Source organism: Dromiciops gliroides, chromosome 4 (assembly GCF_019393635.1).
Source record: "Dromiciops gliroides isolate mDroGli1 chromosome 4, mDroGli1.pri, whole genome shotgun sequence".
NCBI lineage: Eukaryota > Metazoa > Chordata > Mammalia > Microbiotheria > Microbiotheriidae > Dromiciops > Dromiciops gliroides.
Window position 1 is genome coordinate 328837252 of NC_057864.1, and position 18402 is coordinate 328855653.

Consider the following 18402-nt stretch of genomic DNA (forward strand, 5'->3'; position numbering starts at 1 on the left):
CTTCTTGTTTACTTCAGTTGAAACATAAGAGACTTTGCTCTAGCTCCTTACTTTAACTCTTTGTATATCCTTCTGTTTTAAGTGTATTTCTTATAAAAAGTACATTTCTGGGGGCAGCTAGGTGGCACAGTGGATAGAGCACCAGCCCTGGAGTCAGGAGTACTAGCTATGTGACCCTGGGCAAGTCACTTAACCCCAGTTGCCTCACTAAAAAAAAAAAAAAAAAGCATATTGCTGGATTCTAGCTTCTAATCCATTCAATAATCCTCTTTTGATTTATGACTGAGTTCGTCCCATTCAAACTTTACAGTTAGAATTGCTAACTGTATATTTCCCCTCCATCTTCTTTTACACTTTCTTTTCTCTTTTTTCCCTGCCCCATTTTTAAGCATCTGCTTTACTTCTGACTAATGTTTCCCTTAATCTACCCCACCTCTAATTTTCCCTTGTTTCTTGTAAACCTTTCCTCACCTTTTTTCCTATTGGGAAAGATGTATTTCCATACACACAATTGTGTGTGTATACATGTATTCTTTCTACCTTCAAGCAATTCAGATGGGAGTGAGGTTCAAGGGTCACCACGTACTTCCTCTCCTTCTTGTTTTATAAACTACTTTAGCACTGCATTTATGTGAGATAATGTTTCCCATTCTTCCTTCCCTTCCACCTGTTCCCCTGCCCTCTACTCAAATTTTCCCAAGCAGAATTTGGTCTGGTCCATTTTCTAGATTATTGTGGAGAGTGTAAGAAGACAGGCTCAAGTACTTCTTCTTACTCAGTTATATTGACTCTTTCTTCTTCCAAATATATTTTAGTGGTACATTGGTAACTAATAAACTCCTTAAACCACAGATTTCACTGATTTACATAAATCTTGTTCCTAAGTATGTCAAATTTATGAGTGCCTAATTATGCCAAATTTATGAATGGTACTATATGTGGACTCTCAGGAAAGAATACAAACAATTCAAAAAGAATTTGCAAAAGTGAATATTAAGAAACTGGTATAAGTTAGAATGTATATTAGTGGAATTGCTCTTAAGAGTTACATAAAAGCAAATTAATAGCTTTTGGGGATGCTTCAGGTAAAGTAGTAAGGCCAAAGCTTGGGAAAAATAAGATTAATAGACTCATATAATATACTTAAGGTATTAGATTCTTTGCTATTGAAGCAACCTGTCACCAAACATACTTTTAAAAATTAAATTGTTCAAAGTGAATGTTTACCTTATTTGTTGTCTTAATTCCCAAAAATGTCTGTCCAAGAGGTACTGGTCTAAAACGACCATCAAAGTAGAAAAGTCCAATATAAGGATTGACATGCAAAAAAGTAGCAACATCGAGGTAGTTGGGTAATGTAGCAGAAAGTCCCAAAATCCTTATCATGCTCTGTGTAGATTCAACCTATATGAATGAAAAATAACACATGATAAATGTGAAGTCTTACATTTGGGTAACAGAAATCAATTTCATAAGTGCAAAATAGAAAAAGCATGGTTAGAAAGTAGTTCATCTGAAAATGATATGGAGAGGTTATATTAAACGTAATATAAATAGAAGTCAACAGTGTGATACAGCAAACCAAGAAAGTTAATGTGATTCAATGTGATTTTTAATGCTATATTAAATGGTACTTAGTATCGAGGACTAGGGAAGTAACCATACAATGCATTCTATCCTGAAAAGACCCCATTGGTAAGGAATACGTGTAGTTCTGTGCACCCCACTTAGAGATGGATATTGAAAAGCAGAAGAGTATCCAAAAAATGACAACCAAGATGATAGATGGCAAAAAAAAGATGCTGTATAAGGATTAGTTGAAAGAATGAAGAATGTATAGCCTGGGAAGAGGAGAAAAGTAAAACCTGATAGTTTCCTTCAAGTATGTGAGAGAGTATGTGTTGGATCAAAAAAGAAAACCAAAACCAAAAAAAAAAAACCAACAACATTCTGTTGGTTCCCAAAGGGAAGAACTACCAGCAAAGGGGGAAAGCCAGATTTAGGAGTAATTTAAAGAAAATCTTCCTAATCCTTAGAGCTATCCAAAAGTAGAATGTATTGTATAAGGGGTGGAGTGGAAAGGGTCGGTAGGTTTCTCCTCATTAAAGATCTTTAAGCAAAGTATATTTAACAATTTATTCCAATTCAACAAATAATTTTTAAGGCCCAAGGAGCTAGATGCCAGGGATGCAGAGACAAAAAAGGAAAAAAATCTTATCTTTAGGGCCTGACATTATACTACAGGAAAGTATTATACACATAGCTAAGTAAATACAAAACAGATACAAACTTTAGTAATCATATTTTCAAATGTTACGAATGAATAATATTTAAAGAAATGTAAATTAAGGCAATTGTAGAGTCCTACCTAACACCATCAGAATGGCAAAAAACTGACAGTAAAAGGAAAATAACAAATGCTAGTGAGGCTAGGGAAAGACAAGCGCAATAATGTACATATTGGTGGAGCTATGAACTTTTTCAGCTACTCTGAAAAATAATTTGAAACTAAGACCCAAAAGACTAAACTTTCCACATGTCCTCATGCTACTACTATATCTATAATCCAAAGAGATCAAAGAAAGAGGATAAAGAATCATAGATGTAAAAATATTTATAGTAGCTCTTTTTCTGGTAGCCAAGAACTGGAAATTAAGGGGGAAATCATCAACTACAGAACAAATTTTAAGTCTATAAAACCAATATGATTGTGCTGTAAGATTATAAAGAAGTCAATTTCAGAGAAACCTAGAATGATTTGTATGAACTGATGCAGTGTAAAGTGAGTAGAAACAGAAGAACAATGCATAAAATGATAGCAGTGTAAAGATAAAGAAGGGAATACAAGTGGGAAAGGGAAACCAGGAACTGTACTAAGCACTTTTTACAAATATTCACTCATTTGATCCTCACAACAAGACTGCAAGGTAGGTGCTATCATTATTCCTATTTCACAGTTGAGGAAACTGAGACAAACAGAGGTTAAATGACTTACACAGAGTTACATAGCCAGTAAGCGTCGACCAGATTGCACTTAGGTCTATTCAATGTGCCACCTGGCTACCTCTGGAAGATTCTAATCAGTGCAATGACCAGGCACTACTCAAAGGGACTTATGATAAAACATGCTACCTACCTCTTCATAGACTCAATGTGCTGAGTGAAACATGTATTTTTGGATATGGCCAGTATAGGAATTTGTTTTCCTTGACTGCAAAACTGTTACAAAGCTTTTGTTTTTCTTTATTTAGGGGATGATGAGAAGACAGGAGAAGGTGGATATTTTTTAATTTTAAAAATTTAAAGAAAAAAATGGGGAAGGGAGAAAGCAGTATTACCTGGGAGACCAGGAAAAACCTTAGACTACAAACTGTCACCTGAGCCGTGCTTTCAAGGAAGCTAGGGAATATAAGAATTGGTGGTGAGGAAGGAAAGCGTTCTGGAGAAGGAGTAATAGGCTATTAATGACACAAAGATAGAAAGTTTTAAAGGGAGAACAACAAATAAACCATTCTAGCAACAGTAAGGTCAAGAATAATATTTCACATAATATATCAAGGAAAGCTCCAAAGATATAAATGATATACATACATGTACAAACATACACACATATTTATACACACAGACAGATGGGTAGATAGATATGCAAAACAGTAACTAGAGAATGGATTCATTTTGTTTTGAGTGTCTGAAGAGAAGAGATTAAAAGGAATATACTATTATATTTTTGTGCTGAAAAAATGACGGAAAACAAGATTTCAGAGAATCCTGGAAGTGTTAACTGATGTAGAATGAAGTGAGAAGAACTCTCACCAAGAGAACAACTTATACATACAGTAACAATAAAATTTCAAAGACAAACAATTCTGAAAAACTTTAAAACTATGAAAAATGCAATGACCAATGGTGACTGGAAGTCTAATGATAAACTATTATATTCCATATAACATACCCTGTAAGAGAACTGATGGAACCAAGGCACAATATATTACTGTACAGATATGTTTTGATTTGTTATATTTATTTTTTATAAGGTTCCTTCCCCCATTCTGGTTTTAATTTAAGAAGGTAGGTTGAGAATAATAACAGCTTACCTCAAGCCTCAATAAAGAGGGTCATTCAACATTTTTTAAAATGCACATTAGAGAAACAAGTTCGGAAGGAAACATAGACAGCCAGAAAAATTTTGAAAGCAAAGTGGTATGAAGTGGTGATCCATGGTTTCAAGTACAAACATCTTTTTGTATTCTGTTGCACAAATGTAAATGCTCTTTCTTCTTTTAGAACACTAAATTTTAAAAAATTAAATATAGTATACAAATAAATAAATATGACATAGCTCTCTAGAAAAACAAAACAAAACTGCTTCCCATTTTCACCAGGGATGTTAAGTGGATTATTTGACTCGCCTCCCTATAGCTGAACTCTCTTATGTATGCTACAGCTGCCAATTAGAGTGTGAATACCTTGAGAGCAGGGACTCTCATTTTATCTATTTGTTACCCTCAGAGCTTATATATGTTTGATACAGAGAATAAGTATTTTAAAAATGCCTTTTCACTAAAAACAAACAAAAAATGCTCAAGCCTATGTAGTCAGTTACAATGACAAAAGAATGTGAGAAGAATAGTAGCAACCAAATAATAAACACACATATTAAGTGTTTACTATGTGCCAGGCACTGTATTAATAAGCTCTGTGGACCAAAAAAAAAAAAAAGAGAGAGAGAGAGAAAACAAAGAGGCAAAAGCTATCCCTGGTCTCTTGGAGATTATTTACTAAGGGAGCACATAAAATGTCATTAAATAGGAGCACACAAGATACATGCAGAGTAGATAAGAGGTAACTTGAAAGGAGATGGCACTAGTTGCTGGGGTGAGCAGGAAAGGTTTACTGAAGAAGGTTTTTGAGCTAATTCTCTAAGTAAGCCAAGGATTTTATGACGCAGAGGTAATGGGAAGATCATCCTAGACAAGAGGGACAAACAATGCAAAGGCGGGCAGCTAGGTGGCGCAGTGGATAAAGCACTGGCCCTGGATTCAGGAGGACCTTAGTTCAAATCCAGCCTCAGACACTTGACACTTACTAGCTGTGTGACCCTGGGCAAGTCACTTAACCCCAATTGCCTCACCAAAACAAACAAACAAACAAACAATGCAAAGGCAGACTGGTAGAAGATGACATATGGAGTGTGAGAATCTGCAACTAGGCCAGTATAACTGGACTGTAGAATACATGTAGTGGGGAGTAAAGTATAAGAAGACTAAAAAAGTGGGGAGCAGTTATGTTGTGAAGAGCTTTAAATAACAAAGGACTTTGCAACTGAGTTTATTGAGTAAAGGTGACATTGTCAAACCTAGCTTTAGGGAAAAATCACTCTGTAGGCTGTGTGAAGGATTGGAGTGGGGAGATAATTCAGGCAGGAGGATCAATTAGAAGGGTATTTTGCCTTCTAATGGTCCCCAAGAAGTAAACATGTAAGAAGGACAGAACCAAGTATTAATTTTTAAAATGCAATGAGCATATGAGTGAATGTGAACAGTGTCTTTCCTTTTCTCCACCCCCACAGTTTTGGACTCAAGTGTCTTCAATCTCAAATAGTATCTTTCTGTTCTCCAGAGTTTGTATTTCATCCCAGAAGCAATGGAAGAGCAAATGGTTTGATGTTTATCAAGTGACATAACCATACCTGTGTTTTAGGAATATTATAATTTAGCATCTGTGTGGAAAATATAGTAAAGAGGATAATTAAGATGATTTCAAGATTGCAAAGTAGATGGAAGGATGGAAGGACCTTAAGTCAGCTTTCACACTATGCTATCAAGGGATGATAACTTACACTATTATCTGTATATAAGATTAGCTTATCACTGATCAAAGGATAAAGAGAGCAAAATATGTCCTTTAAAATAACCTTTATCCTAAAAAGAAAAGCAGTACTCAAATATTTTAGGAAAGAATACAGAAAGCTTTCCCTCAAGGTAAATGATTTAACAAATTATGGCATATTAATGTAATAAAATGCTACTACATTAGAAATTATGAAATGTATAATTTCTGAGGAAGCTGAAAAGACTTGTATGAAGTGATGCAAAGTGAAATAAGAGGAACTAGGAAAACAATTTATACCAATACAATAATACTATAAAAATGAACAATTAAAAAAAAAGACTGATTCTTATCCATGCCATGATCAACCATGATTCCAGAGCTCCAATGACAAAGAATGCTATCAATCTCATGATTGAGAGATAATGGACTAAATATGCAAAATGAGACAAACAGTTTTGCAAGGTCATGGTCAATATGGAAATTTGTTTTGTTTGATTTATATATATATATATATATGTGTGTGTGTGTGTGTGTGTGTGTGTGTGTGTGTGTGTAGAGATATATAGATATATACATATAAATATAAAATATGGGCTTAGTTTTCCTTTTTTTCTACTAGGTTGGGAGGAAGTGAAGAAAGAAAATAAGAAAATAAATAATAAACAGGATAAACTATAATAGCAACTGCCTGGAAGCAAAGCCTGGGTATAATGCCCAATGACAAAATTCAGTATTTTTTCATATTATTGCTTTTTACATTTTGCTTTTCCAATGTGCAAACTTATTTGTTGTTCTAAGGGGAAATTTATTAGTTATTAATTTATACTTGTATGAATTTAATATTAATGTCTGTTTGTTGAGCATATGCCACATGCTTGCCTGGTAGGTACACAGGGCAGCACTCTGAATTATCTGAAAGAACAATCAGATCTGGACATTGTCCACCAAACACTTAAAAAATAATTGGAGAGCCAAATAACTGGAGAGTCAAAATTAAAAAGCATAAAATAAAATAAGACCTTTTGTTTATCAGGACTTCAGGGAATAATGATATTGGGGTGAAATACTATTAACAAATTTCTTAGGAGATGTCAGGATAAATCTGAGTACTAAAGGATGGACACAGAAACTAGGTCCACATAAAGCAACAAACATTTTTATTCAAGAAATATACTCTAATTTAGAATGGCAAAAAGCCACAGATAATAAAAGGAAAGGTTAATCCTAACCATTTCAAATAGTTAGGTTGGCCTCTTTGCCATTTAAGTATTTAAAATTATTAGGATTAACCTTTTCTTTATAAATAAACTTTCTGTTATCATATGAACCCGACCAGCAGCACTATCACAACTCCACAACAAGTTTTTTTCAGATATAGCTAATAAATTGTTTTGTTAGATGGACATAGATGGCTAAATTACATTAAACTACAAAGCAATACAAAAATGAACACCGTGACAATGACACAATTACAAACCTTGCAAAAACAGAAGAAACCTTTAAATATTTAAGCAGATCTTGTTATCTAAAAAATAGAAACAAATCTCCAACTCAAAAAAAAATTATTAGCAATCTTTGAAAACCTATTAAAACAAATCATTCAACAAGCATTTTTAAAGAACTGACTGTGGCAGGCACTGTCCTAATGACTATTAACAAAGGTGAAACAATCCCTGCTCTTAGGACATTATATCCTAATGAATTATATGGTGCTGCTATTTTGAAGTTAGAAAAAAACTTGGAAAAAAAAAAGAGTAGATCATTTTAGCTTTACATTCCTGTTATTGTTGGCGACTCTGTAACTTTAACCATCAAATTACAAGTTTTTTTAAACATTTTTTTATTTAAAAAATTCTTTCTGATGTTAAATCTATAATATCCTGGAAGAGAAAATAGAAAAAATTTCCCTAAAAAATCAATTTAAATCATCTACATTTTAATATCTGAAAAAGACATAACATGCCTTTCAGTATTTTTATCACACACATTTATTTTTATATATTAGTTATCCAGGCATAAATTCTAAGATGAAATGCAAAGACACATACAATGATGACAAAAAAAATATGACTGACTTCTTCAGGGTCCAAACATAATGGAAAGTTTTATAAGGGATTTTAATCAATGTGGGGAAAACTTATTTTGTCCTTTCTGAATTGACATAAAAATGCAACAATTCTGAAATCAGCTCAATACTAGAGTTTAAACTAATTTCAGTTTGAATTAACATTTTCCCCACATGTTGCTTTAATTTCTCTGAAGTATTCATAATGCCTGAAAGAGATTTAAAATGCCCAATGCACAGAAGCTTTCAAAATCCTGCAGGTTCCATACTGTGCCATGACTGCCTATAACCTCCATGAAAATGCTATTGTGTTGAATACAATACTACCATCTACAGGAAACAGTTAGCATTAAATACTGATATATTTTAATAAAAAGAATGATGGTTTTACAGAAACTGCACAACAAAACCTATTTTCCCATGTAGTCCCATTATAAAATCTTATGGCTGTCTTGGTACTCCACTGGCCTTTTCTCTGTAGTTGTACAATTGATAATCAAATGCAAAAAGATATCTTGCCTCCAATATAGTAAAAGTCATATATAACCAAGAAGTATTTTATTTTTTTCATTTTTTCCCATTTATTTAGAATTTTATTTTCCCCCCAATTACATGTAAAAAAAATTTTAAATATCCATTTTTAAAACTTTGTGGTCCAAATTATCTTCCTCCCTCTCCACCCCACCAGCCCCTTTAAGAATGCAAGCATTTCAATATAAGTTATACATGTGTAGTCATGCAAAACATTTCCACATTAGGCAGGTTGTGAAAGAAAACAGACCAAAAAAACTTAAGAAAAAGAAACTAAAAAAATATGCTTCAATCTGTATTCAGACACCTTCAGTTCTTTCTCTGAAGATGGATTGCATTTTTCATAAGTCCTTTAAGAGCTGTCTTGGATCACTGCATTGCTGAGAATAGCCAAGTGATTCACAGCTGATCATCTTACAATATTGCTGTTACTTTGTATACGGTACATCTCACTTTGTATCAGCTCATGTAAGTCTTTCCAAGTTTTCCTGCTCATCATTTCACAGTTACTATTGCTAACTGACTTTCCCTCCATCCTACTTTACCTAAACAGAATATTACTGTGGGGTAAAGTCAGCAATAACTTTAACCTACCTGCATGGCTGCTTTAGATCAGTTTTTTTCAATTAAAAAACCGAACAAACAAAAAACCCCATTTATAATTAATATTTCATGTGCAAAGTACTAGGATTCAAAGACAAAAGTAAAATGAATAAAAGCTTAATGAGTGAGTGTAGAATGATGACTGATTAATATTGGGTGAATAGTCATGGACAACTCCAAGGTTATGTTTTCAGTAGAAATGGGGGACAAGGGATACATTTTAGAGGAAAAACTCTTTCTGTTTTGAACATGCTAAGATTGCAATGCTGTGGCAGGTTCAGATGCTGTGATTCATGCCACAATGTCTGGTCTGTGGTTCCTATGAAGCTTCCTGTAATTCATATGAGACTATGTTTGCTACCTATAATTTTTGCAACTTGGAAGCATGATACTTTGTAAGTGAACTAATATTGCTTGCTAGAAAACACATACTAAATAAACAAATTTATATATAGCTTTTGGTAGGGGAGACACCACTTGCCTATCCATCCCACTCCCCAAGTATTTGAATTCTTAAATATTCAAATTTTGCTCCCTTACACAATACATCCCTTATCTCTTCCAAAAATCTTCATACAAAGAATCTCAGAAGAAAGGAGAAAAACACTTGATATCAAAGTTCTCTCCTGAGAGAAGACATTTATAAGCCATTTTCCTGGTAATGACCAAGCAATTTAAAGATAAAGTCGACTCCTCTGGAATATTTGAGCCCACACTAATTATTATTATTCACATCTACAAAGTTTTAATTGCTTCTTAATACAAGGTAAGCCAAAATTCACAATGTTTTAATAACTTTTTAAAATTATTTTTTATCATTTATGAGATTTGATTTTTCACACATAATGTAAATTAATTTCATATATATGATGCTATTGTAAATCAAAAACAAAAAATAAAGGAATTATTTAAATATTGAAAACCTTTCATGACTTTTGGCTCACTCTGTATTGATTCCTTATACCCTTGAATGAATTGTGTTAGGGCGCCCCACCCCACCCCAGCTTGTTTTCTTGACTTGCCCTATTTTCCAGAGATGAAGAACCCCTAAACTAACATAACAGTGATCTTTTACAACTGAACTCTAATAAACTCACAGTGCCTTTGAAGCCAAGACAGCTACAAACCTGCCTCTGGCCATTCTAGCCCAGACTAATAAACCCTTTGTGCAGCTGAGACCCTTTCAGATAAGCAGAACATCCTTCTTCCAAGGTCCGATGTTCTCAAGTCCTCCTGTTCCCTCTTCCTCTCCCTTCCCTATTGCTCCCTTTCTCCTCCCATGCCACTCCCATTTGAGAGGGGACTGCCCTCCACTCCTCCCATGAAATCTCCTTTTTTGCTGCGCCCCATAAATATCCAAGGCTCTGTCTGTATTGCTGCCTCCATAGAGTCCCCACATGCATGTGCCTTTCTCTTGTAATAAATCAAGGTACTACCCATGTCTTCTGGAGTCATGACTTTTGGCTAACAACTGGTAAAATGTTCTGTTGTCTCTCAAAATTATGACTTCTTAAGTTTAGAGCTGACCCATTTTCCATTTCTGTGCCTTTGCCCAGCATGTTCCCCAAGTCTGGAATGCTATCCCTCAAAGTGCAGTTGCCTGAGAAGTTAGCAGGCACTTTATTACTACTTGCTGATAAGAATCCTTAGCTCCCCACCAGATTTAGGCCAAGTGAATCCTCCTGCAAGAGGCATTCCTGATTCTTCCAAGTACTATTGTACCTCTAATCCCTACCCACAATTAAACCCTGAATCTATTTATCCGGGCACAAATCCTACTGCCTCCCCTCTGTCACACCCCCATTTCAATATAGGGATTTTTGTATCTCCTGTGCCTGCCACCATACCTGGCATATAGTAGATACTTAATACTTGCTTGTTGAAAGGAATGATGAAAAAGACTTTTCTTAAGCACCAAAATTCAAGATATATAAAAATCACTTAAGTGATTTTAATTTTTTTCCTTTTTGTGAACTTAGCAGAACACAACATTCTTTGATATTCCTTCTAAAGGTCCAATATTTCTACAGTATGCCTCTTATGAGTTAGCTTGAGAAACTAAGCACCACTAACAACATTTGTACTGTATAAGTTTCAAATAACTGACCTAAAAATAAACTTTTAGAACAAAACCCATTTACAAATTGAAGTTTGTGGGTGAATATACAGTTTTATTACATAAATTAATGTGAATTTTGTCATGGTTTTCATCAAGCTTGCCATCAGTCTCTGATAACATATTAATCCTTTGTAAGACTTCTTAGTTCAAAGCCAGAATCTGAAGTGTACAATGCAACAGCATGAGCATAACATAATGGTTATCAGCAATTATCATGATGTTCACAATCTGTTAATTTGAAAACATTTTCTAGAAAACCAGAAGCATAATCTCATCCTAGGTTACAGGTCCCTTGTTTCACATTTAATCAATTCCATATTACATAGAATGAATAAGATTAATCTATTAAACCATCAAGTTTCATTTTGTTCATGATGAGAAAAGAATGAGGGGAATAACAAACCAAAAGAATAAAACTTGTTTTCCATGTACAATAACAATGTATGAGTACTTTGTAATTTAGAAGATAAGGTGGGGCAGCTAGGTGGCGCAGTGGATAGAGCACCAGACGTGGAGTCAGGAGGACCCAAGTTCAAATCCGGTCTCAGACACTTGACACATACTAGCTGTGTGACCTTGGGCAAGTCACTTAACCCCAATTGCCTCAACGTCCCCCCTCCCAGCCAAAAAAAAAAAAAAGAAGATAAGGAACATTATTTCTTTTTTTAATTACTTTTTCAATCCCCATAAGTCTGCCTTCTCTTCCTTCTAGCTCTTTCACCTCTACCCCCATTAAGAAAGCATGAAAAATACCTACTCACTTGCAATGGAAGAAAAACAAAATCTGTTGCAAACATGTTTAGTTAAGCAAAATTAATTGCCAAAATATATCTCAATCTGCATTCTAGGTTCACTACCTCTCAGATAGGTAACACGTTTTATTATGAATCCCCTTGTATGGTGATTGGTCATTGTGTTCAGCAGAATTCCTAAGTCTTTCAAAGTTGCTTGTCTTTACAATATTGTTACTAAATAAAAATTTTTTCTAGTTTCCATTCAGTTCACTCTGCATCAGTTTATACAAGATTTTCCAGGTTTCTCTGAAACTATCCCCCCTTCATCATTTCTCATAGTACAATAGTATTCCACCACATTTATAAAATATAATGCATACACTCAAAATTTCTAATTTTTGCCAATGCAAAGTAAGTTTCTAAAGTTATTTTTATATATAGAGGTCCTTTTCCTCCTTCTTTGACCTTTTTTGTATTTAAATTTGTAAGAGTATGGCTGTGTCAAAGAGTATGCACACTTTAATAGCTTTTAGGGCATAATTCTAAACTGCTTTTCAGAATGACTGGACCAGTTCACAGCTCCACCAGAAACACATTAATGTGTCTGTTTTCCCACAGATCCTCTAGCATTTATCATTTACTTTTTGGGGGGCAACTTTACCAATATAAAGGATACAACGAGAGAACTTGAGGTTATTTTAATTTGCAGTTCCCTAACTGTTAGCAATTTGGGGCGTTTTTTCATATGGCTATTTATAGCTTGTATTTCTTCCCCTGAAACATGCCTATTTATATTTTTTGACTGCTTATCAAATGGAGATTGTCTCTTTTGCTGATAAATTTTAATCGGGGGCCATTATTTCTTTCAAATTATATAATAAATTTTTATTTTGTTAAGTCAACATTTTAATTTTGTTTTATAATTTAAATTTTGCTTTACATGCCTTAGATCATGAAAAACACTTAGAAAACAGTAAATTCTGCAATAGGAAAAATTGGTTCAAGTGTTAGATAAATTAACAGAAAGTATTTCTGCATTTCTTTATAGTAAAATAATTAGTGTCCTTAAAAATGCCACGTATTAATATTTTCTTACTATATACATAAAGATGTTGCCATTTGTACTGAGGGAAGTCATATATTAGTATAATTAATAACAGATCCATTTCAAATAATCTGAATCATTCTATTACCCAAATGAGTTTCTGAAATGAAATAACTTTGTCTTACCTGTCGTAAGGTTCGTGCAACTAAGCTTTCCAATACAGGTCCTCTATCTTCATGCAGTAGATGCACTTCATCAAGAATCAAGAGCTTTACAAGCTGGGAAAGGGCTACATCTCCAACACTCTTTCTTGTTACTACATCCCATTTTTCGGGTGTAGTTACAAGCATCTGTAAAGGAGTAAGAAAAATTTCAATCCAAAGGAAGAACAATTCATGTTAACCTGTAGCAAATAGTGTGTTAGTATTATGAGTGAATAGCATTCTGTCACGCATAATTCAGTAATAGTGGTTACCTTTAAATAAAACCTAATACCTATGAGGGATAAATTCAGGATATAGTAAAATGTCTTAAAATTCTATATATCACATATACACTTTATATACATATATTATATTTTGTATATATTACATGTATGTATATAATATACATATACATACACACACCCCCTACACACAATATAAAATTCTAAAGGACTTAAAAACAAAAACTTATTTCTGGCCTTCATAGTTAGATGCAAAAACCCCCCAAACCTGTAGAGAAGGTTTTCCTATCATTAGAATATCATAACACTACAGCTTTGAGAATACTGATATCTTAAATAGGTCAAAATGCAATTTAAATACATGACTAAAAGAAAACAAAAAAATGTCATGTTTAAAACATTTAGATGCTATTATTTTATTATTTTGTTTATTTGTTTTGGTGAGGCAATTGGGGTTAAGTGACTTGCCCAGGGTCACACAGCTAGTGTTAAGTGTCTGCGGCTGGATTTGAACTCAGGTCCTCCTGATTCCAGAGCTGGTGCTCTATCCACTGTGCCACCTAGCTTCCCCTAGATGCTATTATTTTAAGCAAAAAATTGAAAAAATTTGAAAACAATTCATTTCAAATTTCTATTAATACTCTAATGGTGGAACATTATAATGTTGCATGCTACAAGGCAAAAGGCTATATTTTAGTACTTCAAGGAACAGGGATTATCCTGCATCTATGCGACCCTTTAGGATTTCATAGATTTTGAGAATTATTGTAGACAAAAATAATTGTGATGATCCTCTCCAAATTCAGTTACATAACTCTTAAACCCTATAGAAATAAACCCTATATTGAAGTTTGTGCTCAAAGCCTTTCCAGCTTGGTATTCAATCCAATCTTCCAGAGCTTGGATTCTACAAGGGTCAAGAATACAGGTTGCTGCCATGACACTAAACTGTATCGGAGAAGGATTTTGCTGGAATCTACTGTTACATAAGGACCTTATCCCTAAAATATATACATACTATGTATATTGCAAAACAACATTCATATCAAAGAACTACTGATTAAATGCTCAACTTCCTCCACCAATAAATCTGTACAAAGAAAGTGAGAAAGTAAAGATGTGTGTCAAAGCTAAAGAACTGAGATGAAATTAAACAAACTATAGAATATGAATAGGCCTTTAAAAATTGTCCTTTCCAGGAGCAGCTAGGTGGGACAGTGGATAAAGCACCGGCCCTGGATTCAGGAGGACCTGAGTTCAAATTCGGAATCAGACACTTGACACTTACTAGTGTGTAACCCTGGGCAAGTCACTTAAAAGATTAGTGACCATTATATGGAATAGAGGATACAATTTACTCTGCAATGGGAGTTTCATATCAGATCATATATCATATGCATATATACATAACAAACCAAGGGTAAGAATATATTTCTTTAACTATAATGTTGGAATTTTGCTCTAGTTACTGTAGTTGTAAAAGTATAACACTGGTGACATTTATATAAAAATCTTTTATAAAAACCACTTAAGATCAAAATATGTTGTTCTTTTTATTACAATTAAGATGAGAAAGGGGAGAGAAGGAGTGACACCTGTAGTAACATCTCTGAAAAAAGTTACTGCACAGATTTCTTAAAATAGGCCCTTTATCATGAGAAAATTTAAATTAGGTCCTCCATTTAGTAAAAAAAAATAAGTAAATCAAAAAAAAATTAATACCTATGCTATCTTATCTTGCAGGGTAACTGATATAGTACACAAGAAAGGAAGGAGATAAGTGAAAATGAAAAGAAAAACATCTAAGAAGTTATGAAATACTACCTAGTTTAGTTGAGGTAGTAACTTTCTGTGACATTCTGTTATAAAAACATTTATTGAAAAGACACATTAACATGTCACAATCAGCAAATATTCTACAAATAAACAATTATATCTTATCAATAGGACTCTTAAATTACTGTAGGATCTACTGCTGTTTATTGTAGTAAGGACTTTTTCTAACAAAGACATACCTAAATATATCACTATTAGATAGTTAGACTGATTCTTTTTATTGTAGGTGGCTAGGTGGTGCAATAGCTTGGAGTCAGGAAGACCTGAGTTCAAATTTGACCTCGGATACTTAATAGCTGTGTAATTTTACTCACTTAACCTTAGTCAGTGTCAGATATGTCAACTGAAAATGGGCATAATAATAAGCTACCTCACAGGGTTGTTGTGAGGATCAAAAATGAGATATTTATAAAGCACTCAGAACAGTGCCTGGCATATGATAGATGCTTAATAAATGCTTGTTCCCTTCCCCCTTCCTGTACTAAGATGATATTCTAATCAAGAAGATTGATTGTACTCAAGAGAAATATAAATGAATGAGTAATAAAAAGAAACTTTATTTATTAAACACTTTATTAAACATTTACTATGTGAACAGTCTGATGTTAAACACTTGGGAAAGAAATACAAAAGCATATATGGGAAAATCATTACAAAGATATGTGTTTTTATGATAGCACTATGTTTAAGAACAACACCAAAAGAACATCTAATTTGATAGTAAAAAATAATTTTTGGAGGGTAATTTCTAGGTTAAAATTGGTCATCCTGTAGTTAACATAATTGTCACAGTTAATAGCTATAGTTGTAGATGAGACAGGACAGCTTTATAGACTTTTCAAAATCCAGGTCTACATTATAAAATACACACATTTCATTCAACCTGTAAGTTTAAACAATCCTAAATACTGTAAATGAAGGATTAAATCTAAAATGTCAGACCAGTTTATAGAGCTAATTTTCTAACTCATTATGGATGGACTATCCCTTGATAAACCAATGTCAACTCTGATGCCAATAGCACTGTTAGACCTAACAATGTTCACTAGATACCTTACTCTGGGGATAAGATAATGAATATACATACCTTACTGCCAATGATATCCCTCTTTGCATTTTAAAATTTTCCTTCCTCTGCTCTCAATTTGCATGCATGTATGCATACAAACAGACATAAAGCATTAAGATCTCTTAAGTATGAACAATTTATAGCTAAGTCAAAGATTACATCTTTCAATTAATGATTAACAAATAAAAAGTGAAAAATATTCAGGTACAAAAGTATTTTGACTTATGAGGTTTTCTCAGACAAGCAAATTCATTTAGGCCAAAACAGAAATAAAGCTGGCCATTTGTTATTCTTCCTTTCTCCCCTCTACTGTGTGTGTATATATGTATACACATGTTTTTATACATGTAAACACATATATAAATGCATGTGTATATATATACATACTTAGATATGTATATATGTGTTTGTGGTAATTTTTACATTTTTCATAGTTTCTATTGTTTATTAGAAAATAATATATAATCAAAACTTCACTTAAGGAATTAAGCAGATATAGGAAAATACAAAATGCAACTTGTACTTTGAAAATGAACACTTTTTTTTTCTGATAAAAGTATTTTTTTTCCAGTTACATGTAAAGATAGTTCTCAACATTTGTTTATACAAGCTTTCCAATTTCAGATTTTTCTCCCTCCCTCCCCTCCCTCCCCTCTCCCCTAGACAGCAGGTAATCTGACATAGTTTATATATATATATATATATATATATATATATATATATATACATATATATATATATATATATAAACATTAAACATATATATAATAACATTAAACATATTTCTGTATTAGTCATGTTATAAGAGAAGAATCAGAGCAATGAGGAAAAACCTCAAAATAGAAAAACAGCACCAAAAACAAAAGAAATAGTATGGTTCAGGCAGCATCTATACTCCACAGTTCTTTTTTTTTTTTTTCTGGATTTGGAGATCCCCTTCCATCATGAGTCCCCTGGAACTCTCCTGTACCATTGCATTGGTGAGAAGAATCTAGTCCATCACAGTTGATCAACACACAATGTTGATGATACAGTGTACAGTGTTCTTCTGGTTCTGCTCATCTCACTCATCATCAGTTCATGCAAGTCCTTCCAGGTTTCTCTGAACTCTGCCTGCTCATCGTTTCTTACAATATAATAGAATTCCATTACATTCATATACCACAATTTCTTCAGCCATTCCCCAACTGATGGGCAACCCCTCAATTTCCAATTCCTTGCTGCCACAAAAAGAGCAGCTATAAATATTTTTGTACATATGGGTCCTTTTACCTTTTTTTTGATCTCTTTGGGAGAGACCCAAAAGTGGTATTGCTAGGTCAAAGGGTATGCACAGCTTTATAGCCCTTTGGGCATAATTCTGTAACAATTGGAATGATACCACCTTCTGGAGACTTACTGTAGGAAAGTTCCACCATGAGGAGAAGGCCTCTGAGGGCAAGACCATGCAGCTTTTCTTTGGCATCAGGAAGTGGGATTTGCTTGTGGGAGGAAGAGGGGGCAAGGCTGATGCTCTGGCTCTTTTCGCCAGGACTCTTGTGGGAAGCAGAGCAGAACTGTAGCTCCCTGAGATAGATAGATGAATCTAGGCCTTTCCTTCTCTCTTTATCAGATTCTTATTCTCCTTAATAAATGCTTAAATTCTAAACTATTGCTAAAGCTTATAATTTATTGGCGATAGATAGTATAGCTAGAATTTTAGCGCCTTACAGATGGCTGACCATGAAGAGGAAAGCTGAATCTCCGTCTTCTGATCTTCTGGTTGAGTAAGAAATCTCCCCTACCCTGTCCCTTTAAATCCAAAGTACTCCTAAATATCAGCCGTTTTCCCTTTAAATTTTCAAACAGATCTTCTAAACTCCCTAAGTACCCTGTTCCTGATTTTGGTCTGTTTAACCAGACAAATGGTTAATGGTTAATGCTGTTTTTGTGGATTTTCTGTTTTTATTTTTATTTTTGTTAGAAGAGCAAGCAAGGTGCTCACACAAGAGAATATAAATATCTACCCCTCTCTCAATCATGCTTTTGCAGAGAAACCTCTAACTCCTGCATTTTTTTTCAAATTCTAATGCTAATCCCCTAGGAGTAGGGGAAGGGGAAACCAGTCTTGAGTTCAAAACCAA

General features: G+C 33.8%; 1 protein-coding gene across 1 annotated transcript in view; it reads right to left on the reverse strand.

Moving 5' to 3' along the window:
- Positions 1-18402, reverse strand: part of ASCC3 (activating signal cointegrator 1 complex subunit 3) — a 344494-nt gene that overhangs the window by 241609 nt on the left and 84483 nt on the right. The window contains 2 exon segments of the mRNA XM_044004344.1: positions 1228-1404; positions 13115-13279. Coding sequence (XP_043860279.1) covers positions 1228-1404; positions 13115-13279 — 342 coding nt within the window.